At 37.7% G+C, this 20,528-nt stretch overlaps 1 protein-coding gene across 16 annotated transcripts in view; it reads left to right on the top strand.

Annotated features, from left to right (window-relative positions):
* Positions 1-398: 398 nt before the first annotated feature.
* The window catches only part of LOC124518707 (uncharacterized), a 106,149-nt gene continuing 86,019 nt past the window's right edge, over positions 399-20,528 (top strand). For 12 of the 16 annotated variants that reach the window (XR_006963797.1, XR_006963779.1, XR_006963761.1 and 9 more), the window contains exon 1: positions 399-479. Coding sequence is in view for 3 of the 16 variants with exons in the window: in XM_047088749.1 (XP_046944705.1) it covers positions 415-479 (65 nt within the window). In the remaining 13 variants the exon portion in view is untranslated. The remainder of the gene's footprint in view (positions 480-20,528) is intronic. The other 4 variants (XM_047088749.1, XM_047088765.1, XM_047088774.1 and 1 more) reach the window with 2 other exon arrangements.

Raw genomic sequence — 20,528 nt, 5'->3', positions numbered from 1 at the left:
GCAAGTGGAGCAATTAGTAATTGTTATTTATAAAGATTACAAACCTATTTCTAAAATAAATCAACCACATAGGAACATCTTCAAAACCCATTTTCTTACACTGGTGACACTCTTTTACTTTTAAGGTCCTTAATGTAATTTTATTTCTATAAAAATCAAGTAACAACTTTCAATAATGCATCTGACTCACAGTTGTCCACCTGCATTATAGTTAATGAAAACAACAGAATAGCAGGCTTTCTTTCTTTAGGACAATTAAGTCCCTTTATTAATATTTATTAACAGTTCATGAAGGACGGGATGTGGTCTGATTGCAAGATGTGGTAATCAAAGTTCTAAAAGCTTATGGCGAAGATAATAAGGAAAACTGCAAATTCATTCTTTTGTGTTGCATAACAGTGCCATCTAAGCTCCATGAAGGCAGGGATCTCTGTTCTGTTAACTGTATTCTCAGGGCTTAAAACAATTCCTGGATCAGAGTAAGTATTGAATAAATATTTGTTAAATAACTGAACTTAGACTTATTCTGTTATTACTAAGCAGTTCTTTTGCTTTTTGCATTTAAGTTTTTGTGTCTTAAAGCCACATCAACATAATATGTGAATTTGATATTATCATTTAAAAATCATTGAATAAAAATGTATCTGTATGATAAAAAAGTGAGCATTTCTTAAAATAAGACTTTGTATCTGTGAAATAAGTTAAAACAGCACAGATTTTCTTCAGAAAGATAACAAAATATAAGTAATTTAAAGTTTCAATTTGAAGATGTCTATCACCTTGCCTGGCACTTGGTAGATGTTCAGTAAATATTTCTTGACTAAAATAACCGATTCAATCAAGTGTCTTATAAATGTGTACATATTCTATTTCTAATATACCTGTTTATAATGCATATGAATTTTTTATGTATTCTGATAGTACACAGTAACTCAAATAATGTTATAGGTAAAACTGAAGCACAATATTCTGGAATATAGGTACATTAGGTTAACTTATTTAATCACTTGTTTTTTGGCTTCTATGATCTGTGATATAGATTTATAAGTTTATTTTTAAGGATGAAATGGGTAATTTAAAAAAAATTCTCAATAAAATTTAACTCAACAGTGTTAATTTTATTTATTTATATAAAAAAAATTTTTTTTTCAACGTTTATTTTATTTTTAGGACAGAGAGAGACAGAGCATGAACGGGGGAGGGGCAGAGAGAGAGGGAGACACAGAATCGGAAACAGGCTCCAGGCTCTGAGCCATCTGCCCAGAGCCCGACGCGGGGCTCGAACTCACGGACCGCGAGATCGTGACCTGGCTGAAGTCGGACGCTCAACTGACTGCGCCACCCAGGCGCCCCAACAACAGTGTTAATTTTAAAAGCCAGTAAGAATTTATTTATTCTAAACTATTATATATAACTTAGAGCATTATTTAATTGTTGATACATCTTATTTTTAGTCATGTTTTCCCCTCATGAGTGAAAATCCTCCTGACCATTCTTTCACCTCAGCTTTAGGGAACAAATTTAAATTTTTTTCATGTAACTTTTGTTTGTTTTGTTATGGCAATTGCATTCCAGAACCCTTGAAAGCTTTGACAGAACAAGTGAAGGCATTCAGGATGTTCTTAATTTATCCTGTTGGATTGAAGCAAATGACAGAATTAATCACTGTTTTTGTTTTTTGTTTTGTTTTGTTTCTGGTTATTTGCTTTTTTTCCTTTTGCAACTTTAAATCTTAAGTATCTTAGATCTAAATCAAACTATTACTTTGGATGTTCTTGGTAACTAGGTCTAGGAAATTATTCCCTACATATGGCATTGCTTGGAACATCAGCTCTCGAAGCAAGGGCACTACATAGTTTCTGTAAATTCATGGCAGTCGTAAAACATGATGGAAAAGAGGGGAAGTTCTATTATAACCAGTGCTCTTTGCCTCTCTCTCTGCAACTCGTGACACTGAAAAAATTAGTTGCTGCTCCTGAGGAGAAAAAAAATTCTTTTTCCATTTTGGCAATGTGTGTGTATATTTGTGTGTGTGTGTGTGTGTGTGTGCACGCGTGTGCATGCATGTGTACCACGCACATACTCATATCTGTAAGAAATTAGTGGGTATGTGTCCCCACACCATCCAAACCCACAGACATTAACTTCCATAGGCCTTGGACAGCATATTTCAGAGTTTACATTAGAAACTGGTAGGACTGGTCTTAATTTTTTTTTTTTTTAAGTTTAAACTTATTTATTTTTGAGAGAGAGAGACAGAGAGAGCAGGGGAGGGGTAGAGAGAGAGGGACAGAGAGAGAATCTCAAGCAGGTTCTGCACTGTGAGTGCGGACCTCATGTGGAGCTCAAACTCAAGAACCATGAGATCATTACTCGAGCGGAAACCAAGAGCTGGCTGCTTGGTTTCTGACTGAGCAGACTGAGCCACCCAGGTGACCAAGGACTGTTCTAATCTGTAAACTACTTCCTTGGCATTTGAATTTCTTGGTAGAATGTAATAATTAACTTTTTCAGGACAGGACATACTTTCTTTTTTTCTAGTTTTTTTTTTTTAATTTATTTTGAGATAGAGAGCATGAGTGGGGGAGAAACAGAGAAGTAGAGAGAGAATCCCAAGCAGACTCCACACTAACAGTTCAATGAGGGGCTCGAACCCATAAACTGCGAGATCATGACCTGAGCTGAAGTCCAACACTTAACTGACTGAGCCACTCAGGCACCCCAGGACATCAGTTTCTTAAACCATGAAGCAATGTGATGTGGTGACTCATCATTATCCTGAGTGAAAAATTTCTCTGTCTGGTAAAATTAATGTAGTCAGTTCCCATTTTAGCCATGCATTGCTGTCTAAAAGTTTGTTTGTGAGTTTGCTGTCTGAATGTGGAGCAAACATATATTCTCAGACAAGCAATTTCTAATGTTAAGACCAATAGTATAGGCCTGTCTTATAGACAATTGTGTGGTTGTAAACCCCGAGCAAAGACTGCAGTGTTGAATTCACCATCAGAGATGCAGCAAGGTCAAGTTTTACAAAGAATTTTCTCCCAGAAAGAAGAGAAAACAGTTGACTGTCTATAGGAGCTGAATTTCACTGCTATTTAAAGGGTCTCGTTCATAATCTACTCCTGGTCTTTATGTGTTCCTCCTCACTGTTTGGTCTTACTTTTAGTAGTATCACAGACAATGTATTTCTCTAGGCTCCAAGCTTACTTCATTTGAATAATCTTTTAAAATATTTTTTCCTACAGTAACAGAAACAATTCTGGATTTGTAAGCTATGGGTTCTTCAGAGACATTAATAGGAAATCTAGTGAAATCAATAACGGAACTTTTTAATAGGTTGCATGCTTTGGTTACAGATTGGTTCCCAAACAGTTTTTATGTCATCCCCTTTTGGTGATTACTAGATGATGCAAGGACTAAATGTCTTCTTTTACATTGCAACTTCATTTATCAATACCGTATTCTCTGTAAACCTTAAGGGAGCATGACAACTTCAGGAAGAATACGTTGGCCTCATGAGAAACACTGAAGAATGCTTTGTGATATATAGTTCGATTTTGAACAGTATCCTTTGTCAGAGTGATTCTTCTGATAGAGTGTTCTCTATGTCCTTTACAGTATACACTAGGATTGAAGGAAATGCATTTTTACACATATACTCTGGACAGACATTTCCTTTATTCTGCTGTCCTCCTGGCAAAATTCCTGAACATGCTTTGGATGACATTTAGAGAAGTTTATTCTTTCAAGTTTGTAATGAACAGGAGAGCAGAATCTACCTATGACTTTTCTCAGGACATCACAGTTGACTCAACTAGTGTATACGTAGGGCACCACTTATATGCTTGATTAATGTATGTATGTACAAGATGATATGCAATACTGTCACATAAGAAATCCTTAAGATTTTGGTGTGAACTAGGGAGCGCAAGCACATCCTTCAAAAAGCTGAGACTACATAACATTTTTGAGATTGTACAGAATATTCAAAAACTGTCATGTACTAGGCCAGGGATGAAGCTTCAACAGGGTCTAAATATTAATATCAGGCAGATACACTTTCTTACCAAAGTATGGGATAATTAGAAATCAATATCAAAGAATACCTTTAAAACTTCTACATGTCTGTAATATAAGCAGCAATATTCTCTCGAAGCTACTGACTCTGCCTAAAGAATTTAAGTCTTTAGGGGCACCTGGGTGGCTCAGTCGGTTAAGCATCCTACTTTGACTCAGGTCATGATCTCGCAGTTTGTGAGTTCAAGCCCCACGTCGAGCTCTGTGATGACAGCTCAGAGCCTGGAGCCTGCTTCGGATTCTGTGTCTCGCTCTCTCTCTGCTCCTCCCCTGCTCACGCTTTGTCTCTGTCTCTCAATAATAAATATATAAATGTTAAAAAAATTTAAAAAAAGAATTTAAGTCTTTAAAATATGACAGATGGGGTGCCGGGTGGCTCAATTGGTTGAAGGGTTGAATTCAGCTCAGGTCATGATCTCATGGTTCTTGGGTTTCAGCCCTGAGTCGGGCTCTGTGCTGACAACTCAGAGCCTGGAGCCTGCTGTGTCTCCCTCTCTTTCTGTCTCTCCCCCGCTCATGCTTGTCTCTCTCTTTCCCTCTCAAAAATGACTAAATATTAAAAAAAAATGTTTAAATAGCAGGTAATTTAAAAAAAGGGGAATGGCTGGGTGACTCAGTTAAGCATATGACTCTCTCTCTCTTTTTTTTTTAAATACAATTTATTGTCAAGTTGGCTAACATACAGTGTATACAGTGTGCTCTTGGTTTTCGGGGTAGATTCTCGTGATTCATCACTTACATACAACACCCAGTGCTCATCCCAACAAGTGCCCTCCTCAATGCCCACCATGCATTTCCCCCTCTCCCCCACCACCCCCATCAACCCTCAGTTTGTTCTCTGTATTTAAGAGTCTCTTATCGTTTGCCTCCCTCTCTGTTTGAAACTATTTTTCCCCTTCTCTTCCCCCATGGTCTTCTGTTAAGTTTCTCAAGTTCTACAATATGAGTAAAAACATGTGATAGTTGTCCTTCTCTGACTGATTTATTTTACTTAGCATAATACTCTCCAGTTCCACCCACATTGTTGCAAATGGCAGGATTTTATTCTTTCTCATTGCCAAGTAGTATTCCACTGTATATATAAACCACACCTTCTTTATCTCTTCATCAATTGATGGATATTTGGGCTCTTTCCATAATTTGGCTATTGTTGAAAGTGCTGCTATAAACACTGGGGTACATGTGCACCTATGAATCAGCACTCCTGTATCCTTTGGATTAATTCCTAGTAGTGCTATTGCTGGGTCGTAGAGTAGGTCTATTTTTAAGTTTTTGAGGAACCTCCACACTGTTTTCCAGAGCAGCTGCACCAGTTTGTATTCCCACCAATGATGCAAGAGGGTTCCTGTTTCTCCACATCCTCGCCAGCATCTGTTGTTTCCTGAGTTGTTAATTTTAGCCACTTTGACTGGTGTGAGGTTGTATCTCAATGTGGTTTTGATTTGTATTTCCCTGATGATGAGTGATGATGAGCATCTTTTTGTGGGTCTGTTGGCCACCCGGATGTCTTCTTTGGAAAAGTGTATATTCATGTCTTCTGCCCATTTCTTCACTGGATTATTTCTTTTTCGGGTGTTGGGTTTATAAATTCTTTATAGATTTTGGATACTAACCCTTTATCTATTTGCAAATATCTTCTCCAATCCTGTTGGTTGCCTTTTAGTTTTGTTGATTGTTTCCTTTGCAGTGCAGAAGATTTTTATTTTGATGAGGTCCCAATAGCTCATTTTTGCTTGTATTTCCTTTGCCTTCAGAGATATGTTGAGCAAATAATTGCTGCGGCTGAGGTCAAAGAGGTTGCTGCCTTTTTCTCCTCTAGGGTTTTGATGGTTTCCTGTCACATATTTAGGTCTCTCATCCATTTTGAGTTTATTTTTGTGTATGGTATAAGAAAGTGGTCCAGTTTCATTCTTCTGCATGTTGCTGTCCAGTTCTCCCAGTACAATTGGCTAAAGAGACTGTCTTTTTTCCACTGGATACTCAAATATTAGTTGGCCATATATTTGTGGGTCCAATTCTGGAGTCTCTATTCTATTCCATTGGTCTATGTGTCTGTTTTTGTGCCAGTACCATAGTGTCTTCATGATTACAGCTTTGTAATAGAGGCTAAAGTCCAGGATTGCGATGCCTCCAGCTTTGGTTTTCTTTTTCAAGATTGCTTTGGCTTTCCAGGGTCTTTTGTGATTCCATACACATTTTAGGATTGGTTGCTCTAGCTTTGAGAAGAATGCCAGTGCAATTTTGATTGGGATTGCATTGAATGTGTGGATTGCTTTGGGTAGAATTGATATCTTAACAATATTTGTTCTTTTAATCCATAAGCATAGAATGTTTTTCCCTTTCTTTGTGTCTTCTTCAATTTCTTTCATAAGTTTTCCATCGTTTTCAGAGTACAGATCTTTTACATCTTTGGTTAGGTTTATTCCTAGGTATTTTATGGTTCTTGGTGTAAGTGTAAATGGAATCTGTTTCTTGATTTCTCTTTCTGTATCTTCATTATTGGTGTATAGAAATGCAACTGATTTCTGTACATCGATTTTGTATCCTGCCACTTTGCTGAATTCATGTATCAGTTCTAGCAGCTTTTTACTGGAGTCTTTTGAGTTTTCCATGTAGAATCATGTCATCTGCAAAAAGTGAAAGTTTGACATCTTTGTCAATTTGGATGCCTTTTATTTCATTCTGCTGTCTGAATGCTGAAGCTAGACTTCCAACATTATGTTAAACAACAGTGGTGAGAGTGGACATCCCTGTCATGTTCCTGATCTCAGGGGGAAAATCTCAGATTTTTCCCATTGAGGATGATATTAGCTGTGGGCTTTTCATGTATAGCTTTTATGATGTTAAGGTATGTTCCTTCTATCCCAAGTTTTTTAGGGTTTTTATTAAGAAAGCATGTTGTATTTTGTCAAATGCTTTTACTGCATCTATTGACAGGATTGTATGGTTCTTATCTTTTCTTCTATTAATGTGATGTACCACATTGATTGATTTGCAAATATTGGAACTGCCCTGCAGCCCAGTAATGAATCCCACTTGATAATGGTGAATAATTCTTCTTATATGCTGTTGAATTTGCTTTGCTAGTATCTTGTTGAGAATTTTTGCATCCATGTTCATCAGGGATATTGGCCTGTAATTCTCCTGTTTTGTGGGTTCTCTGGTTTGGGAATCAAGGTAATGCTGGCTTTATAGAATGAGTCTGGAAGCTTTCCTTCCATTTCTATTTTTTGGAACACCTTGATAAGGATAGGTATTAACTCTGCTTTAAATGTCTGGTAGAATTGCCTTGGGAAGCTATCTGGCCCAGGAGTCTTATTTGTAGCATCTGACTCTTGATTTTGCTCAGGTCATAATCTCATGGTCATGCGACAGAGCCTTGTGTCAGACTCTATGCTGAGCATGTAGCTTGCTTGGGATTCTCTGTTTCTCCCTCTGCCCTTCCCCCAGTTGCATGAGCTCTCTCTCAAAAATAAATATATACATAATAAATAAATAATAAAAATGGCAGATAATAAGTATATCCTTTTAATAATACAACAAATTATCAATAATCTAACATAGGTAAGGCAATGTTTACTAGATAATCTCATTAAGATAAATGCTTGGGCTTGACAGTCTGGATAATTCCATGTTATTTTTCTGTGTAAATATTTCTTGGAAACAATGGATTATTTTCTTTTTCTTTTATTCTTGTGTATTTTATAATGTTTCTATAGTTAGCATGTATTACTCTTAAAGATGAGAAAGATAAAATCTCAAGAAAAATAAAGAGTATACTTCTGACAAGAAGCAGTTTCCAAACGTACTCTTGGCAGGTAGCCTCTATCAGGAGCAATCTAATTATAATTCATTCTAATGAAGGCAATTTTTTTGGGGGGGTAACTCAGTAATTCACAGAAAATAAAATCTGATATACATTTTGGTTTGGTGAGGAAATCATACTCAAAAACACCCTCAGTTTCCTTAGAAAAGAGTTAAGTTAGTACTTTGTTAGCATTTATGTTTTGCTAAGGGTAGCAACTAGATTTATTTAAACTCAACTATTCAAGTAAACTCAGCAGTAACCCTTCTGGTGCCGTAGCCAAAACTGTTGCAGCTCTGCCTATGCCCTCTTGGCCCTCCCTGAAGGTCATCTGCAACTGTGCTGGACACTTGCATGACCTGCCAACAGCTTCCTGCCTCAAGCACTTACATCTTGGCCTCAGGGCCTTTTCTGGCTACTTGGAGGAATGCTTGGTCTAAGAATAGAGCTGGCTGGCAGTGACTTTGAGTTAATCTTCCATGAGCAACCCTCAAACATGGAGGGGAGACTTTATACCTCACTGTCCTGATCTCAGGATAATCAGAGGCACATTCCACATGGTTTCTCAGAGGCTCATCAGCAGACGTGGGCCCCACAGGAGAAACCTGCTCACTAATTCCCCCCTCCCCCCAGTTTATTGAGGAATAATTGACATATAACATTGTTTTTTTTGAAGTGTGTAATGTGATGGTTATATATATGTATACATTGTGAAATGTATACAAGACACAATCAAGTTGGTCAACACATCCGTAACCTCACATAGTTAGCTTATTTTTTTTGTTGTTGTTTATTTTATTTTAGAGAGAGAAAGTGAGAGCGTGTGCAAGCAGGGGAGAGGGGCAGAGGGAGAGAGAATCTTAAGCAGGCTCTATGGTCAGAGTGGAGCCTGATGCAGGGCTCGATCTCATGGCCCTGGGATCATGACCTGAGCTAAAATCAAAAGTGGGGTGCTCAACGGACTGAGCCACCCAGGTGCCCTATGTAATTACCATATTTTTATTGTTGTGGTGATGAGAATGCTTAAGATCTACTCTCTTAGCAAATTCAACTGTACAAATAGTATTATTAACTGTAGTCACCATATTGTACATTAGCTCCCCAGAATTTACTCATTTTATCGCTGAAGGTTTGGACCTTTTGACCAACATCTCTCCATTTCCCCCACACCCCAGCCCCTGACTACCATCTCTATTTTTATTTCTGCTCATTAATTAGTGTACTTCTTTTTTGTCATTCTTTCTTTTACTATCTCATTTTCTTACTTCTCACTACTTAGATAAAATACTTGCATTCAAATCCTAGGTCAAGATCTGTTTTCTGAAGTGGAATATAACCTAAATTATATTTGCATGCTAGATTTTAGATAATTTGTTGAAGCAAAGGGCTTTTTTGTGTTTACTCTGGAATCCTCGGTACTTAACATATCCCCAGCACATATAAAGACAGGTTATTTTCCTAGTTCTCAAATAGATATGAATTGAAAAGGGAAGAAAGCCACATACTCTTCAGAACAAGGTAGACTGGATTCATTCCTCTAAGAGGTACAACAAAAGTGTTATGAGGAGTGGTTTCTACTTAGACATTCAAAGATTGGCAAAGGCTTCAAGGAGGAGGTGATATTAAATAGGTGCTCAAGGATGTCTAAGATTTTGGCAAGTGGAGAAGAAGGAGGGAAATGACATCTCAGGAAAATAAAAACAATAGCAAAGTCACAAACATGGTGAAGTATATGGATTACTAGAAGAAAATAACAATGTTCTTTGGCTATATGTTGAGCTGCATGAAACAGAAGTTAAGAAAGCAAAATAAACATGTTAGTTCAAGGCAGCCTGGACATTCAAGGAAGCCCTGAAGAATGGAGGAAGAATGTTTCAGAACTATACACATAGAACTATTTTTTTCATGTGACTTCTAAAAAAAATCTCACCCACGCATTGGCAGTCACTTCCTTTGCTAACATTATTTTCAGAGTCTGACTCACTAATAGAACATTTTTCCTGAAACTCAAGACATTTAGAATTTTTTCTTTTCTTTTTCTTTTGTTCCTTAAAGAAGACAACAAAAAGAGACAGGAGCTCCTCTTCTTGCCTGAAATTTCAACACATGTTTATGTCTTATGTTGTCTATTTGATTAGAATTCATTTCTTTAAGCCTTCCTCTTGGAAGCTATCATGCAGCCCCACTTTTTCCTGAAGGGACTATGCAGTGAGTAGCTCTTCTCCTTATCATATAAAAACATTTGTGGATAGGAAGATACAGGGAGGCCAATGTAATGATCATGGAATATGTAGTTGGGTGGGCCAAGTACTGGTCTGGAAACCAGAGGACTTGGGCCGTAGTTCTAGATCTGCCTCACTCCAGCTTTTTGGCCTTGGGCAAGTCATTAAAATGTTTACTGTCTTTAAAATGATGTGTTGGACTAGAAGATCTCTAAGATCTCTTCCAGCCTTAAACTCTTAAAAAAAATTTTTTTTAATGTTTATTTTTGATAGAGAGAGAGAGTGAGAAGGGGAGGGGAAGAGAGAGACATAGACACAGAATCTGAAGCAAGCTCCAGGGTCTAAGCTGTCAGCACTGAGGCTGACACAAGGCTCAAACCCACGAGCCGTGAGATCGTGACCTGAGCCAGAGTCGGACACTTAATCAACTGAGCCACCCAGGCTCCCCTTCTATCCCTAAACTCTTATGATTGAGTCAAGGTCAGAGGATAAAACCAAGTCTCTTATACATGTCTCACACATATACAAAGTTATTTGGAAGTTGATGATGCTATAACTTTTGAAAAAAATATACAAACATCATTGCCACTAGTTCCTTTAAAAGATCTATTTTCTGATGATTTAATGTAAGCACCATCAATTAAAATAAGCATACCAGTGTTCATATAAAATAGTAATTTTCTAAAATGCATCTGATGGCATCAGACCCTGAGGTATATTCCATTAGTTGCTATAAAATAACAGAATTTCATTAAGAAATAAAGCACAAGCAAAGTACTAGATTCTGAATGTATTCTATTTCCCAGTGAAATGTAGGCATTATTAATAGATGGTAGTCTGTTTTGATATCTAGTGTTCTTTAAGATATTATTGCAGCACAAAACAAGAGGTTAAAAATAATTCGTTGCTCTTATACCCCTACACTCTGGGTAAAATAGTAGTCAGAGAGGCAATCACCATTATTTTACTATTAGCTTCTTTTATCATGTACTTTCTAAATCAAGTTTTTTTTTAATTGGAAAATACTGGAGATTACTCCATGAATGTTTTCCTCCCATCTGACAATGATGGAAAGGTCTTAATTTACAGAAAAATAACTGTGGAAGCAGTGAGCTCAGGAACAGAGAGAGCATGAGGGAGGACGTTCCTTTGCCCAAGGGTAGCTCTGGTTTGAGAGCACTGAACACAGCAGCATTTAAATCTTAACATTTTTTTATTTAGAAATCTGAAGTAGAGTGCTGATACTATCAAGGGAACTTGAAGAGGAAAACTGCCATACTCAATAAATATACTTCTTAAAAATCGTATTGGATTTTAGAAACCTTTAGCCTGATTGTTTACTTTTCAGACATCAAACAGTTCAGGGGAATACAAAACACACTATACTTTGAACCTAACAGTACAACGACAAAATAACTATTTTCTTTCTAAAACATTTGAAAATATGTTCAGGGTATTCTTAAGAAAATTCTAGATCCATAAACATTAAAGTCACAAAAAGGATTCTTGTAAGAAGTGCTAAGGAGACCAGGCAGGAAATGTGAAGAGAGAGAATTGTATCACAATATGCTCACTGTGTCACATAGCTGATGTATTCTTTATGTGCATTAATTTATATAATCCTCACAAACAAGTCTGTGAGGTAGGTATTATCTTTATTTTACAGTTAGTCGAACTGAGGATTCATTAAAATTAATTAATTAAGTTCCCCAAGATACTGTAGTGTCAGTGTCAGAGATCTCATTCGATTTCAAGAGTTGCGCTCTTTTGAACACCATGCTATTTTTTTTTTGCATCAGATTATACACCTTAAAGTATAAGAACACATAAAAATATTTATTTTCTAAGAACCAAATTATCATTGTATGATTTTAACACAAACATGGTAACACAAGCATCAGATTATATACCTTAAAGTAAAAGAACATACAAAAACATGTATTTTCCAAGAGCCAAATCATCATTGTATGATTTTAACACAAGCATGGTAAAGATCCCAGAACCTAAGGTCAACATTGGTCACCTACTGCATATTTGAGTATTGTAGGGCACACTTAGCAGGCTGGTGGGACCTCACTTTAGTCTGATAAGAGGATTTGATACACTTGATGCGAGAGACTGACTACTGCACTATTAGGGTCCTGTGACTGGCCACCAGGAACCTGAGTTCCAAGCCTGTTGCCTATTGACAGGACTAGACTAGGGTAAAGCAAATGAGGCATCAGCCTTGGCAGTTCAATTTAAAGGGCATCCAAAAATCAGTAATTAAGATAAGCAATATTTTAAGGTTTATTTATTTATGGAGAGAAAGAAAGAGAGAGAGAAGCAGAGAGAGAGGGAGAGGGGGAGAGATAATCCTAAGCAATGGGTGCTTTGCTCATGTGGAGCCTAATGTAGGGTTTGAACTCATGGAATTGTGAGATCATGACCTGAGCTGAAACCAAGAGTGGGGTGCTTAACTGACTGAGCCACCCTGGCACCCCAAGATAAATAATATTTAATGCAATATCTTAAGAAATAAAATTAGCAAATTACAGTCACGGGCCCACAACCTGTTTTTGTAATTAATACAAAGGCTCTGAGTTCCAAACTGATTTAAACAGTGGCCTTTATCTCCCAGGAGTCTGAGGAAGAAGGATCTGACTCTGAGTGAAATCAGAATGGAAGATTATCAGCTGAGGCTGGGCCACTCTGTTTTGGGGGCAAGGGGAGAATATTTCTTCTGGTCCTACCTAGCAGGACTCTCCTACATTCTTAGGGTAGAAGTTAGCCTGGGGGTGACCACATGTCTTGGTTTACTGTCTAGGTTTTAGCACTGAAAAGGCTGCATTCCCCCAAATTCCTCAGTCCTGGGTGAAACATAATGCTTGGTCACTAGAATACAGGGGATGGAGTTGTACCACTGAAGAATGAGGATGCATGAGTAGTGTACTTGGGGATGACTCTTAGAATTTAACATCGGTGGAAGAAGAGTATTTTAGTCTAAATTTGACTGTTGAAATTAGAGTCACGATAACCTGGGTCGGGTGGGGTCACAAGATGGTGTAATTTGTGTGTCTCAGGCTATACCAGCCTATACCACTGAATGGCAAAATCACAGTTTTGGTGGTTTCTCTGGCAGATATCCTCACCTGCTGTGTTTGGACCTCCAGCTCACTTCAGAACCTGTTCTACTTATTACTGGAGTCCATAGGAGGTATTGCACCTATGATACTGAGCAAGTCCTCTTGGACTTTATTGTTTGACATGGACATTGGTGATTATTGTGATTGAGGGTTTGGGATTTCTGAAGCAGCCATGATCAACACTTCCTGCAGGGATGGCCTCCTGCTGTATTGTCATGTTCACTGAACGAAGATTTGCTTCCCAAAGCTCTCTTCTTTTCCATGAATTCCCTGTACCATTCCCCCAACACTCCCAAGTTAGATCTGAATGGAAGTCTAATGACTTCCTAATCAGAGGTAAAGTTATTGAACCTGGAGAAGTATCATTTCAGGGGCCTTCGAGAAGCTTTGAACTAATTCTATGTTATTTTTCTTAAAGCAGACCCTTGCGTCCATGCTATGGACTCAGTTGTACTCGGTCCAAATTCATATGTTGAAGGTTTAACCTCAAATGTGACTATATTTTTATAGACAGGGCCTTTAGGAGATAACTAAGGTTAAACAAATCCATAATGCTGGGATCCTAGCTCAATAGAATTGGTGGTCTAATAAGAAGAGGAAGAGAGAAAATTAACTCCTCTCTCTCTCCCCCACGGCCTTTCTCCCTCTATCTCTCTCAACACGCAAACATCAAGGAAAGGCCACATGAGGATACAGTGATAAGGCAGCCATCTGTAAGTCAGGATGAGAGCTCTCACCAGAACCCAACCATGCTGGCACCCTGATCTTAGACTTCCAGCTTCCAACATAGTGAGAAAATAAATTTTTGTCAGTGAAGCCATCCAGTCTATGGTATTTTGTTATGGCAGTCTGAGCAGACTAAGAAAATCCATTTGTCCATAAACCTGCATTGGACCATTAGGAATGAAAATTGGAACCTTCTTCCATGCATCTGTCAACCTCAAATTATAGCAATAACTTATGGCCTGGAGAGGCGATTATCAACACAGAGATGTAAATACATACCAGTCTGGAGAATTGACAGCAACTTAGCTTCTAGGAAGCTTTTGTTGTGAGCACTGAAACTGACCACTGAAAGACAATGAAGGCCATGAGGTGGGAAGGAGAAAGAGCTCCATTTGTTTGAGCTAAGGGAAACATATCTTGAACAGGGGGAAAGCATAGTAAAGTCGTTAAAAGCATAGCTCTGGACTCAATACATAGATCCACTCACTTGTATCTAAGTGTAAAAATGAACACAACTTACTTTGCCTCAGTTCTTCATCTATAATATGGAGAAAACAGTATTAGTACCTATATCATAGAGTTGTAAGAAAACAAATTTAAGAAAATGTGCAAAGCATTTAGAACAATGTTGCTCTATCCAGTAAATGCTCAACAAACATTACCCATTTCACTTATAATAAGTTTCTATTGTTCCCCAAATGAAGGACATTCTTATTCATCCAGTTGTACAAACTCTTGACTAACTCTTGCATCTGGCAACCATATCCAATGCATTATTCTGTCTTGCCAATTTCGTCTTCTAAATATTCAATTAATTGACTTCTTTCCATCTCCACTATAGGGCAGGTTTTCTCTGGGAAATAAAGTAGTTTTCCTAGCCTCCTAGGGAGGAAAGAGTGGCTAAAAAGTTCTGCAACAGACTTAGATCTGCACCATTTACTGCAGTAGCCTCCTAATTCATCTACCTTTGCCCCTCCCTCCCAACCATAGGCTCTCCACACTTCAGGACCAGTGGTTTTTTTCAAAAGGCAAATCTAATCATATTACTCTTTTCTCTCCACACTGCTTCTCCAGCTTAAACTCCTTCACTGACTTCTCTGCATTTAAGATGAAAATCAAGCCTGACCTTTACCAACCACTCCTTTCCCCTTCAACTATTCTCTGCACAGCTCCCCTCCTATCCCAGCTATTTCGATTTTCTTTCATTCCCAGATGTGATCATTTCCCTCTGACAACAGGATCATTGCAAATAGTTTTCTGTCTGTCCTTAATACTCCCCCTGACCTTGTGCCCCCTCCCTTACCTGGTTAACTCCAGGTGATACATCGTAACTCAGCTCAAGCATTCCTTCCTTAGGGATACCCATCTTAACCGCAGCTCTTCCCCTTTCCCAAATTTAGGTAAGATTTCCTTGTTATTTGCTCAATTGCGTTTCCCAGATTGTAAAGTACACGAAAGACCACGTCTACACTTGTTCACCATTATACCCACAGTGCCTAGCAGAGTGCTTGGTTCATATGTGATACTCATTAATATCTTAATTAATATCTGTTGAATGAAATGAAGGAATGACCAGTGGGTTAGGGTTCCATCTATTTGCTGTTTGCTGTCTTTACTCTTACTCTGACACATGCTTTTTTTATTCTTTCAGGACAATGAGGCCTGGGAAAAATGGGTTATGAGTGTTACCATTTTTCCTGTCACATTAAATTATCCATATTCATTGAAATATTCAAACCTACCTATCATTATTTAACAAACTTTACTTGAAGGCCTGAATGCAAGGAAATGTGTCCAAACAGCTTTTTAGGGCATAAACACAGTTACACTTTCGCTACATTGAGTCTTGGACCCAGAGTCCTTAATTTAAAACTCAGCTTCACTTTCAGGATTCTTGGAGCTACAAAAATCCCAATCATCTAAAAAGTTGCAACACCAATCTTGAAGAATTCAGAAAATAACGTTTGCAACTAAACATAGCTTTGATTGGTATGTACCCCCTTTTTTCCCTGTAGCTCTGAGAAAAAGGAAAGGTGTTATTTACTGAGAAGCACTTAGAAAAACATTTATTAAAGGGAAAATATATGATTTTACCCTATAAGATATTATGATACAGATAAAGCTTGTTTGCACATGTAGATATAGAGCCTTAAGGAATTATTTTGATCAGACTGTCTTAGCTGGTCATTGTAAAACTGAGTTTCAGAACTATAGGACCTTTACTTCAAAGTCCATGTTTCTGGTATGCCGTATTGTTTCTGCCTTTAGGCTTGACAAGATCATGTCTACTGCCCACCTGGCCAGGAGGTAGTCAATACCCTATAAGACAGTGGCTTAGGTACTATACAAGCTCTAGATTCCTTCCTTCTTTTGCTCCTCCTTTCCTTTCTCCTTCCCTCTCTTCCTTTCTTCTCCTTTCTAGAGGACTTATTTGAGTTGGTTAAGGTGCATTTTCTCTCTCTTGCCCATCATTTAGCTGTTCATTTTTTTCATATATGATTTTTAAATGTTATCCAGAGTTACATGACATTAAGACATACTTGGTAATTACGTGGATTTAATTATTCATTCTTTTTAAAAATTCCACTAGTATTCTAATTCTTTAATATTGAAATAGTTTTCTATCTCCTCCCACCCTCAAACTCTGAATAAAAGTTGCATGTGTGGGCACTTCAATCTTCTACACATGAACCCTTCCATCTATTGATTTATTTAATTCTACTCCTAGAGTAAGATACGAATGTATTACAATTCAGGTAAGTAATGATTTCATTGTTCCCTTCTCATACAATTTACTGAGGATTGGCACATCTTAGAGGAAATTGCAAAGACCAGAATTGGATTGAAGTGCAGCTATTACACTTCTATGTACAGACAACTTCCCAATAACAGTCTAAAACAGTTTTCCCACAGTGTCTTGTGAACTCACCTGCAATTTTTCTCATTGCTCTGGGGTGTAATTGAGCTGAATTAGGAGACTTACACTCAATAGACTGCCTCTTAAAACATCTTAGTTAAAATTACTTTTAAGATACAGAAAATGGCCTGAATCTTCGTATATACATATATGACATCGATTTTCTAAACTCTATAATTTTTATTCCACATTGATCAGCTTCACATATCTTCTGGGATTCATTTGATATTGAATTGGTTGGTTTTCCCAAGCATTGAAAATTACATATAAAATCTTAAATCTGAATTGAAATATATTCTTATCTTACTTATTATTATCTTTACATTATTACCAGCCATGGTAATATACTGAGATATAATTCAGTTTGTTTATGACTGTGCCAATAGCTCTATCTATATGTATAAATGGATATACCTAAATTCAGTTTGTTTTAAACAATCCAATTTGCTAAACTGCAAAAATGGAATGAATTATTCTCATGTTTATGGGTGTGTAGGCAGTGGGGGGTGGGGAAAAATAGTAATCTTACTGGTCATTATGGATTGTATGACAGATAAAGTGAAATTTTACTGATTTTACAAATATTAACTGAGAACCTCACGGGCCCCAGTTATTATAGGAGGCTCTGGGGTTACAGAGATGAAAAAAAAAATTAATGTTTATTTATTTATTTTTGAGAGACAGAGAGAGAGGCAGAGAGAGAGGGAGACAGAAAATCCCAAGCAGGCTCCGCACTGTCAGTGCAGAGCCCAACGTGGGGCTCACACTCATGTACCATGAGATCATCATGATGTGAGCCGAAATTGAGTGGGACACTTAACTGACTGACCCACCCAGGTACCCCACAGAGATGAAAATTCTTTTTAGAAGCTGCATTTTCAAATAACCCAGTGAAGAAATGGGCAGAAAACATGAATAGACACTTCTCTAAAGAAGACATCCAGATGGCCAACAGGCACATGAAAAGATGTTCAGCGTCGCTCCTTATCAGGGAAATACAAATCAAAACCACACTCAGGTATCACCTCACACCAGTCAGAGTGGCCAAAATGAACAAATCAGGAGACTATAGATGCTGGAGAGGATGTGGAGAAACGGGAACCCTCTTGCACTGTTGGTGGGAATGCAAATTGGTGCGCCGCTCTGGAAAGCAGTGTGGAGGTTCCTCAGAAAATTAAAAATGGACCTACCCTATGACCCAGCAATAGCACTGCTAGGAATTTACCCAAGGGATACAGGAGTACTGATGCATAGGGGCACTTGTACCCCAATGTTCATAGCAGCACTCTCAACAATAGCCAAATTATGGAAAGAGCCTAAATGTCCATCAACTGATGAATGGATAAAGAAATTGTGGTTTATATACACAATGGAATACTACGTGGCAATGAGAAAAAATGAAATATGGCCTTTTGTAGCAACGTGGATGGAACTGGAGAGTGTGATGCTAAGTGAAATAAGCCATACAGAGAAAGACAGATACCATATGGTTTCACTCTTATGTGGATCCTGAGAAACTTAACAGAAACCCATGGGGGAGGGGAAGGAAAAAAAAAAAAGAGGTTAGAGTGGGAGAGAGCCAAAGCATAAGAGACTGTTAAAAACTGAGAACAAACTGAGGGTTGATGGGGGGTGGGAGGGAGGGGCGGGTGGGTGATGGGTATTGAGGAGGGCACCTTTTGGGATGAGCACTGGGTGTTGTATGGAAACCAATTTGTCAATAAACTTCATATATAAAAAAAGAAATAAATAAATCTTATTTTCTTTCAGAGAGAGAGAACACACATGAGTAGGGGAGAGGGGCAGAGAGAGAGAGAGAGAGAGAGAGAGAATCTTAAGTAGGCTCCACGTGGAGCCAGCTGTGGGGTGTGATTGCATGCCCCTGGAACTAGGACCTGAGCTGAATTCAAGAGTCAGATGCTCAACCAAGTGAGCCATCCAGGCGCCCCCCTGAGCACTCATTTCTTAAGAAGATAACCATGCAAATGAAAAGAACCAAGTATGATGGCTGTTTTAGTAAGCTTTTGTACAAAATAACTGGGAAATAAAAAAGAGATTACCTAATCCTATCCAATTTGGGGCTTTTAAGTTTTCCTACATTTTCACTTCTATAAAAAACACTTCAGTAACAAAATTTGGGGGGAAAAAACAACCAAAAACTCTCCTCTCCATTTTAGCTTAGAATAAATTCCTAAAAAAATGGAATTACTAAAGTTAAAGTCATGAAAACTTTCAAGGTCCTTGATCGATACTGAAAATTGCTTTCTTGACAGAATGCTTAATTTAGACATTCACCAGCAATTTCAAAGAGTGCCCATTTCACTACTCTACCACTAGGGTAGTAGTCGGTTTTATTTAAAATTAACCTCTCCATTCCCTTCAGCAGAGATAACCAATGACACACATTTCTTTGTATTCCTTTCCAGGATTACACTATCTGTATTTATGATAGTTTTGTGATATATGGAAATGTATTTAATTTTATAAAGACAAACTCATTATACAGTCAACTATGCTAATATTTCTCATGATTTTTTTTTTTTGCTGATGTTTTCAAGATACCCCACTTTTTATTTTCCTCTATTCTTTATTATTGATTGACTGGTTAATATGGTCATTGTGGTCAAAGAAGAACTACATTAATCTTGAAAACTGGCAGAAGGAAACTCTCTAGTGTTTGTGTTTACCCGTTTCATTTAACTCTTTTCAAGGGAACCTGAGGGATGGCCCAGACACAGCATGAGCCTTGGGATTTCTAAACAAAGGGGAAATAGTAAACTTGACCTCCTCTGAGGAAAACACATCAGAAAATATGTCTGTCTACTGCTTAGAGGTTTGGAAAACGATGATGATTCTATTCACTGCCATTAAAGAAGATAGCATTTCCAGCAAAGGGAGTGTGTGTATATGGGTGGTAGAACAGGAGAAGTGGGTAAATCAAAATAAAGCAAACTAGTTGTAGAGGCGAAATAAGAATATAGAGAAATACAATACATTTCAGGGCTCTTTCTTTGAACTGAACCAATTAACGGCCCCTACTTAGCGAAGAATGCAAGCTCTCTCAAATGTCCTCTTTATACTAGATTCCTCAGTGACATGATCTTCTATTATACACAGAAGTGCATCCATAGAAACCTGCCACAGTGAAGGAGGGTTGTTTTCTCTTTGTTCATTCTTCTTACAACATCCTTTTAAGTTATTTTGACATCCAGCTACTTAAAAGTAGAATCCTAAACAAAATAATTTAATGCCAGATCTATAGGATGTCAGAATTTGGGTAAAATGAATAAAAAATTTATTACCCAAATGTGCTAAAACGGCACAATGATGTATTACAGAAGGTGTTAGAAAATAATTACAGCTGTTCAAAAAAAAAAATCCTGCCCTAAAGATCAGATAGTCTGAATTTTTAAAAATAATCCTGGTGGAACCAGTTTATGTTTTATTAAAATTTCTGAGAAAAAAAATCTAAACCCTTCCTAGTGCAAACCTGGCAAAATACTAAATAGCTTTATCTGCTAAATATAAATTTAATTCAGTGAAACAAAGTCTGAGCCGAGGAAGAAATTTTGATGGAGGAAAGCCTACTTTCTCTTATGTCTTAGAGGTAAATGTAAGATCCCTGCCTGGGATAAGCAGTAAGAGACTACAAC

The sequence above is a fragment of the Lynx rufus genome, unplaced genomic scaffold (assembly GCF_022079265.1).
Source record: "Lynx rufus isolate CCGP_SWC_20201006 ecotype Redwood Valley unplaced genomic scaffold, mLynRuf1.p SCAF_1, whole genome shotgun sequence".
In the NCBI taxonomy this organism is placed as follows: domain Eukaryota; kingdom Metazoa; phylum Chordata; class Mammalia; order Carnivora; family Felidae; genus Lynx; species Lynx rufus.
Note: the sequence above shows the minus strand (reverse complement) of the source record. Positions and strands in the feature narration are given on the sequence as shown.